The following is a 9765-nucleotide window of genomic DNA, read 5'->3' on the forward strand; positions in this document are numbered from 1 at the left end:
TCAGACCGGGCATGCCCCTTTAATGACCTTTGATCCCAAATCTGTGAACACCCTAAAGGGACATGGTAATAACAATGCATCACGGTGTGCAAATGGCATCACCCTTCTATGCTGTTTGTGGCAGAAGAAGCACTTTGAAGGCATTTTGATTCAGACCGAAAGTGCCCCTTTAATGACCTTTAAACCCAATTCTGTGAACACCCAAAAGTCACATGGTAATAACAATGCATGTGTGCAAATGGCGTCACCCTGCTATGTTGTTTACAGTGGCAGAAGAAGCATTTTGAGACAAAAAAAAATGCCAGAAAGAAGAAAGCAGAAAGAACGGATAGGATTAGAGTACCAAGCTGGGGGTGTAAACACCCAGCTAGGTTATCATGAGCTATCTCAAGAACCTATGTACCCATAGTAGACTTGTTTGTACTAATTTTAATGCATTTTTCATGCTGATTCCAAATATGGTCATGAAAATTTACAATTCTGAAATTATTTAATTTAATCTTGCCACTTATTGATTATAGTATTTCTGTATTATTCTTTATCAATGACAGTTTTCTTTAAATAGACCCAGCTCCTTTCTACCGAATCTTTGTAAGAAAATATGGGTGAGTAGCCTAAGCATCTACGAGATAATTCCCAACTAACTGTGTAATTATTACTGGTAAAAAATGCCGCTGTAGCTCGCATGGTTTCCGATCTCAAGGAATAGACTGGGGATAGCACCCAAGCTATACTTTCTACGAAAGCACCTATTGCGTAGAGAACAGGAATGGGTATTGTCGGACCAATAGAAGCCCCAGCACGTCTTGCGAACTCTATGTAATGGCTACTAAACGACATGAGTGGTGTATGATCGCCAATAAATATGCCCTTTCCAGCTGGAGATGACTCATGTTCTGGATTCAAGAGTTTGCTGACAGCTAAGACATGCGCCCATGCCGCATTACCCGCGTACATTTTTTGAACGACGTTTTCGTCTCCGCCAGCTAGATACAATTTCTTCTGCTTTACGGCTTCCCCGATGTAATTTTTCGCTTGAACATCGCCCTCGCCGTATGAGAATGGTATCCGTAATGCGCACGTCTTGAGCTTTTTTCCATTCTCCAGGAGTTTGTTGTTGGCCTCCAGTACTAACTTATCGGCGTTGAATTTTGATTCGGCGTACGGTCCCATTAGAAACTTGTGCGGTTTTGGAACTTGTTCTTCGGTGACTTCTGGAGTTGGGAATGGTTCAGGTGGTAGGAATGCATCCACGGAACTGGTAAAAACAAGCCGTTCGGTGTTACTGTTGATACATGCTTGGATTACATTTTCTGTTCCTGTGAATAATAATGAAATAATGTGTTTCGATTATGATATCATATATGATATGAAGCTATATGACGTATGCGTATGACGATAGAGTCAAATATTAAATGTAATTAAAAAACTCGGGTTGCTAAGCTACAGCAACAAAGTCATTGTGTCCAGTAAGTCCTAGTGTTGATTAATAACCACTGCTTAACCACAGAGAATTACGGTAAAATTGTCAGCGTCATGGGTTTATTCACCGGCGTGGCTTGAATTGTATCGACTTGAAAGTTAGCCAGTAAATAAAATAAATACAAGTAAATGACACAATTTGTCAGGATAGGGTTCATTAGCCCCACAAAAATCATACTCTACAATCGTGAAATGAATGTCATTAAACTATACCATTTAACATCAGTCCATTATCATGATTATGCGCAGGTTACCTTTCACATTGACCCGTTGAAGCTTCTCCTTATCAGGTGATGTTGTGACGGAGATGTCACCGGCACTATGGATGACGGTTGTTGCGTCCTGAAACGCACTTTGGAGTTGATCAATATCACCGATATCACCTTTAACATACTTGATCGTGGCCTGGCTGTTGTTGGTATAAGCTGTGTTTGGGAAATGAGAATCACCAATATTTAAAGTATAACAATCATGTAGTACAGTCAAACCCGGACGGTTATATTTTGATGGTATTTTATGGGACACTGACTGATGATTGCCATTTCGTCTAATACATTTGGTGTAGTTAAGGGCTGGGGTAAGGGCAAACTTAAAGTACTGGTAACTAGAGAGAAGAATCTCAAATCACAGCGCCAGGTAATGACCGGGTCACGAAATGCAAATGTGCATTTATTTTAGAAGGTTCATGTTTGTTTTGGGACCTTTTTTTTCCGAAATTTGATATTTTGGTGATATTTCAAGAAAGCAACATGCCAAAGACAAATCTTTTTGCACATACTTTGTTATTGCTAATACAACTCTTTTCTGTATATCTACGCTACAATTCGTTTTGGTGATTTAGTATAGTGATATATGGTCCTGCTCCTTTTTTTTCTTCGATCGTCGGCTTTTGCAAATAACAGTATGTAGATTGGCTCTGAATAAGTATCGTAGTCCTCTCGGTGGGTTTTTTCATAATATAATTACTTTGAATTCCATGTAACAACCTAACATTTACCTCTGAATTCAGGGTTCAAGGCTACTTTTGGAATAGCCGTAGACTCAAAAAAGTGCACGAGTGGCGACTATGGTTTTATACTTCGCGCATTGATGATTGCGTCTACGCCTAATAATATACTTCTTATATGTTGATTGTATCATGGTATACAAAGAATTGGTTACATGTCAATGACCTCTATATATTTATTTGGTTAGTATGACTTCAAGGGATAGACCCTTTATGCACCTTTCGTGCTTTTCTATTTACGTAGGATCTTTACCTACAGGCATGTGTCCGGGGCATGTTCCAATATTGCGTAACGATAGAGGTGAATATATTACTTTGACATGGAGTAGGATGTGTTGGTTCTGTGGCCGAGCGGGCAAAGGCATTAATTAATTAATTAATTAATCAATTAATTAATTAATTAATTAATTAATTAATTAATTAATTAATTAATTTATTTATTTATTTATTTATTTATTTATTTATTTATTTATTTATTTATTTATTTATTTATTTCCATATTTATTTACCTAAGGAACTCGAGAAAACTGATTTATTTATTTATTTATTTATTTATATTTAAAAATTCAAAAGATAGTCTAATATATTATAACTATGAGTAAAATGTTGTTATATATTTATTTATTTATTTATTTTATTTTTCGATTGATTATTTGAACGACGTGATGATTGAGAACGCAGATTGATCGATTGCTACTTTAGTTGTGGGACTTCTATTTGAAATGACATCATACATTAGTATTGATTCATTCCGTTAAGCATTATCAAGGATTAATATCACAGGTTGTAGTGCAGATAGGATGTTGGTTTAGTGGTATTATCCGGGCTTCAGAACCGAGAGTTACCGGGTTCGATTCCCACCTATGCCTAATTTTTTTTTTAAAGACCAGGAAAATTTATTATGCAAATAACCAATTTCTATGGCACGGGAACTAACCTTTGTTGTCCCTTCCCAATTTATCGTGGTACAAGGTCGCGCATTATCATGCATCACTGAATATCAAAAGAGCTCTCCTAGAGCTAATGTTTATGTAACTGCTCGTAAACAAAGTAGTGTCATACACAGCCAGTTTGGTTACGTGTAACCAAACTTGCTACGGAGGAGACTACTCTTTATTTACTGTACTGCATTTGAAATCAATTTCGCTTCGACCGGGGGGAGGACCGTACGAGCCCGCATTTTACCGACACAATTTCTCCTTATTCAGGAGAAATACGAATAAAAAATTGCAACGAGTGTGAACTTGTAATGTAATAATTATTCTCTTCGAATGGAGTTAAAATTGTCTTTGCAATAGATATGCCCTTTAACATGGTCTAATAGCTTTTGTTCCAGTTTTATTATCTTTATTTACTTTTTAATTCGGGGTGTTGTCAAATCTTGATTAAAGGTCGAAACTGGGTCACTTCTTGTATACTATAGCACTTACGTTCCATACCATGAAACCAGTTGAATTCTTGAATATCAAAGATGCGTATTTCTTTCAGCGGAAATAGTCGCTGTTCCATCAGTTGTCTGACGATATGTTGCCCGATGAATCCACATCCACCTGTTACCACTATTGTCTCCATGGAGGCTTTATCTTGTCTGCTCCTAAACTTATCCACATTCATCGTGCTCTCTGCCATTGATTAATATAGATTTGCTGCTATTCTGTTTAAAAAGTAAGAAGATAATGCGTAGCTCCGTAATCTAGCCTATGATGAAAGTTCCATATTTCAAGGATTATCTTCCACCATTCAAATAGAGTGGGTGGGTGGGGGTGTCAGAGGGGACAGTATTGAACCCATTGTGTACGGACATAATTTTCCCCACCCATATTTTCCCCATTAAAAAAACAAAATTACGAACATTATGACTTTAAAATATTGGTTGATAATAAAGGATGAACTTCATATTGACTGTGGAGAAAACATGTCACATGTTTATACATAATAATAACCGGTGCATTTTTTTTACCAAAATTTGTCAAAACTGAACAAAATCATCAAATAATCTTAAGATGCAATTTTGTTTTGTTAATGAATAATAGACACGTACCATGCATGTATTCTACACAGCAAATATGATGTTCGTACTTGATTTACTGTCAAGGTTATACCTGTTCACATAATTGGCATTTTTGGTAATAAAGGGAAAAAATTATAAAAACTGCATTTTCGATTCAAACATGTCAGCGCACGTCACTTTTCAGAATTACCAGCCAGGTAAAATGCAAAGATCAGTGTAGATATATTTAACACCATAGCGAGCTTTGTCCAAAAATGTTGCACGAAAATCTTAAATAGAGCAGATAGACCGATGTGGCCGTCTCTACTAGTATACCTACATCTTGGTACTTACTTTATATCCCTCAGTAGTGTTATCAACGCGTGAAAACTAGAAACATTTAATAATATGTCAAATGATTTTAGAATGATCAAATCTTCATACTAAACTTTATTCCATGCATGTAATCTACACTTTATACAAAGAAGTTTTGGACGTATGCGGCACAATAAGCGTAAAAGAAGTATCAACTCGGACTTTGATTTTTCGTTGACCATTGACCGATAAATAAGTGCATACGGTAAAAGCATGGTAAAACTTATATTCGAACTTATAGTTAAATAAAAATCCCTTTAAAAGGGAGAAGCTTGTCCTTGAATACCCAAACTTTATGAAATATGTCAAAATATAGAAATACAAAGAACATATTATACTACAGGAACTGACATTGCAGTAGACCTACTCGGTTATATGAAACGCATCATGCAGTTATTGATAACTACATGTATGCACACAACACAGGGGCACTCATATAGGTAATTGACCCGTACTAGTAGCGCTGTGCTGTGAGTATAGGAGATGAACTAGTTAGCGTCATATATCAAACATTATAAAAACTCTGATTTTAGTACTTGCTCTACGTTTCAATTACTTATTCTTTTCCAAATATCTGAATTTTGAATCCGGTACAAGCTTTAATAGCGGGGAGCATGCATTTGTATGAGAAAGGAAATCTACCATCTTTTCCAAACTCCCGTGTTAATCCAATGCACATTTTGCATCACCGGGCCGCCCTGACTTGGTCGCGTTTGAAAGAGGAGTGCCACCAAACCGTAATAGGTACAAATTTAGTATTTTCTGTCAATCAAGTATGGTTTATTTTCTACATGTCAGTCTTTAAATTATTAGCATAGTCCTTATAATAACGGCGGAGCGCCTTGATGAGTAAATGATAGCAAACCAGTGAAAAATCCCCAAAACTCAGTCAGTGGAGCTCCACCCGTACATGTCAATAGCGTCATTATCGATTGGATTAGTCGACCGTAGCGGACAATTCGATCGCTCATTGGATTAATATTATCACGTGGTAAGAAATGTGCATTGGACAATCGATTACTATAATGGTTTAGTACTGCATATTTCGGTTTAATCTTCACTAAGCGGGTTTATGGCTGAAAAGGTCACGGTGAATTTGCCGTGGACAAAACTGCACTATGGATCTGATGATCTATCAGTCCAAGTCAGCACTGGCCCTGCTTCAACTGCCACCTAGGTGTAGGCCTACCTAACCTACAGTTTGATCAGCTCATAATCGACGGGAATTTTATCACTACGTCGAAAAGTAGACCCACATTATAAGTGTCATAGTAACTGTTGACCTGTTTGGTCTCGATTGTGCTTGTTAAAGAAAATAGACAACGTATCGGACTTGAATGAATAATATATGATGCTTCTGGCAAGATGTAAAAAGACAATGCTCGAGATAAAATATATAGATATTAATCCGCGATGTTATAAGTCCCGCCGATTACGAACTGATCAAAGTATATACATTGTTACCTCGCTATACCTATAAGCTATATACCTACCTATATGAAGACCTGAGCGCAAGAAGACCGTATGATCCATGACTGAAAATAAGCTCTGCAAAAATAAATATTTAAAATAAACCCGAGTCTTGCATATAGGCCCAACCAATTATCAGATTAGCTTGCTATTGGTACGAATGAATAGAATACATTATCTTTGCTCCAATGCAATTCTTTTGTATTGCATTTCAATATAAAACATGATTACCAAATCACCACTTGTATGCGCCTCATTGGGAGATATTTGACTATTTTAGACGCTCGTTTCATCGCCAATATGAAAGACTTTTGCTTATAACTTGGCAACATGGTTAGTATATATTTCAATGCAAGACTATTTTTACGAGCTACTTACGTCTAAGCGTAAGTGCATATACACCAAACACAAGTCAATTGAAGCCGTACAATTTACTGCGAATTTAGGACCGTAAAATTTAGACCCTTCTTTTGTCTAAATTGGCACCCAACCGCACATCTCAAGGTTTTATGTAAAAAATCAATATAACTTACCAAAACGAAAACTGAAATTCACGAGCTTCAAATTTTCAGTAACTAACCGTCGTTTTATCTTTTCAGTTTCTGTTTCCGTATCCGTAATAGTTTTTGTAAGTCATTGTTATTCTGAAGTGGTAGTCTCCCAGGTATGACCAATCTTTTATTCTAGCCTTTTGTTAGTTACTGAAAATTTGAAGCTCGTGAATTTCAGTTTTCGTTTTGGTAAGTTATATTGATTTTTTACATAAAACCTTGAGATGTGCGGTTGGGTGCCAATCTAGACAAAAGAAGAGTCTAAATTTTACGGTCCTAAATTCGCGGTAAATTGTACGGCTTCAATTGACTTGTGTTTGGTGTATATGCACTTACGCCTAGACGTAAGTGGCTCTTAAAAAAAGTCTTGCATTGAAATATATACTAATCATGTTGCCAAGTTATAAGCAAAAGTCTTTCATATTGGCGATGAAACGAGCGTCTAAAATCTCCCAATGAGGCGCGTACAAGTGGTGATTTGGTAATCATGTTTTATATTGAAATGCAATACAAAAGAATTTGCATTGGAGCAAAGCTAATGTATTCTATTCATGGCAAGCTAATCTGATAATTGGTTGGGCCTATATGCAAGACTCGGGTTTATTTTAAATGTTTATTTTTGCAGAGCTTATTTTTAGTCATGGATCATACTGATAAATTTCGCGAGGGGGAGGGAGAGAGATACTTAAGAGGCATTATCTGTTATTTTGGAGAATTTTTTTAAAATGTTTGCCACGGTCAAAAAATGGATTTCCTTTAAACTTTCATATTTGATGGACCTTGACCTGAAACAAACACACATGAAATAAATTTGGGAAAAATATCCCCGTTGCCATGGTAACAGCCAAATGTTCATTTTAGGCCTATTTTCACAATTTTTGCATTTTTCAGCAGTCAATTTGTCAAGTTTTGAAGCCAGTGTTACTAATATACACAATATATATATACTGTTTTCTTTATAAGGTATGAATAGGTCAAACCTTAGATGCCGCATTGAAAGTATAAAAATAATCACCAGATGTCAGGGTGGGTTATACCATTTATTTGAAATAGGGGTGTTTTTCAATTTTTTCAAAGTATGAAAATATACCAACTTTGTATAGCCCATAAACCATATGGTAGTGCTCCGATTTCAACATCGACCACAGCATGTTGAGATGATACATTGGTCTTTTGAAAAAGTTACATTCGAGCTTGGGGAAAACACATCTGTATATACAGTGTTGCCAGACATTTTCCTATTTTTCGAAATTCAACACAAATCTCACCTTAAGTTAAATGATGTGAAAATGAAACATCATCCTTTCAAGGAACATTTATTAGAAAGAGAGTTTTTATTCATATCAAATTTGATCAGTTATAATGGTCAGTGTTGTTCTAAACCACATGGGTGTTGCCATAATTGGGGATTTATTGTGATTTATGGATATTTTCAACTTTTTAAAAGTTATAAAAATACCAAAATGCATTTCTATAATAAAGAAAGAAACATCGACCTCGTCATGTTGAGATGATACATTGGCCTTATGAAAAAGTTATTTTGATCGGGGGGGGGGGGTAAAACATCAGTTTATACAGTGTTGCCAGGTATTTTCCTATTTTTTCAAAATTCAACACAAGTCTCGCCGTAAGTTAAAATATATGAAAATGAAACTTCACCTTCATATGGAACATATCTTTTTAGAAAGAAAGTTAATTTCATATTCAATTTGATCATCTGGGATGGTCAGTGTTATTCTAAGCCATATGGGTGTTGCCATAGCTGGCGTTTAATATGACAATATTTAGATATTTCCAGCTTTTTGCAAGTCTTAAAAATAGTACACACCTTTAAAATTATTGTGGAATGAACGCAATATTAAGGTTAAAAATTAACCTAAGAACACTTAGTATGTGAATTTAAATTTTAAATTTGAGTTCGGAAAATATTTCTTTCTATACAGTATTGCCAGATATTATCACATAATTCAAAATTCAACGTATGTTGAGCTTTTTTCAGTTTTTTTTTCAGCTTTTTCAGCTATTTTTCAGTCTTAAAAATGCCAAAATACAATGGCATGCATTCCTAAAATAAAGATGTGAAAATGAAACATCGACCTCATCATGTTGAGATGATACATCGGTCTTATGAAAAATTTACATTTGAACTTGGGGAAAAACATCTGTTTATACAGTGTTGCCAGATATTTTCCTCTTTTTTTTTTTTCAAAATTCAGCACTAGTTTCACCTTAGGTTGAAAATGAAAGTTTATTAGAAAGAAATTTACTTTCATATTAAATTTGATCAGTTGTATAAATGGTCAGTGTTGTTCCAAACCACATGGGTGTTGCCATAATTGGGGTTATAAATACCGAGATGTGGTTATTTTGAAATTTTTACAAGTTTTAAAAATACCAAAATACCATGGTATGCATTCCTTAAAAAATATGTGGAAGTGAAACATCAACTTCACCATGTTGAAATGATACATAGTTGGTCTTATGAAAAATTTACACTTAAGCTTGGGGAAAACATATGTTTATACAGTGTTGCCAGATATTTTCCTATTTTTTGAAATTTAACACAAGTCTCACCTTAAGTTAAATGATGCGAAAATGAAACTTCACCTTCACAAGGAAAGTTTATTAAAATGAAATTTACTTTCATATTAAATTTGATCAGTTGTATAAATGGTCAGTGTTGTTCCAAACCACATGGGTGTTGCCATAATTAGGGTTTAATAGTGAGATGTCGATATTTTTATAAGTCATAAGGGTTCAGATAGCGACGTTTTCACATATTTTTTGTGGACCTGAGAGCACATCAGACATATATTGAAATTTGCGATATAATACAAATTTTATGGCAAATGATTAAAAATTTATATTTTTGAAATTTAACAGATCTCAAA

At 35.2% G+C, this 9765-nt stretch overlaps 1 protein-coding gene across 1 annotated transcript; it reads right to left on the bottom strand.

Annotated features, from left to right (window-relative positions):
• Positions 1-531: 531 nt before the first annotated feature.
• On the bottom strand, positions 532-4117 carry LOC140170474 (3 beta-hydroxysteroid dehydrogenase/Delta 5-->4-isomerase type 3-like). Its single transcript, XM_072193835.1, has 3 exons — positions 3919-4117; positions 1737-1907; positions 532-1319 (listed from the first exon to the last, which is right to left on the bottom strand). Exons 1-3 carry the CDS (start codon positions 4115-4117, stop codon positions 532-534), a joined length of 1158 nt encoding a protein of 385 aa, XP_072049936.1.
• Positions 4118-9765: the final 5648 nt, after the last annotated feature.

Source organism: Amphiura filiformis, chromosome 14 (assembly GCF_039555335.1).
Source record: "Amphiura filiformis chromosome 14, Afil_fr2py, whole genome shotgun sequence".
Lineage (NCBI taxonomy): Eukaryota > Metazoa > Echinodermata > Ophiuroidea > Amphilepidida > Amphiuridae > Amphiura > Amphiura filiformis.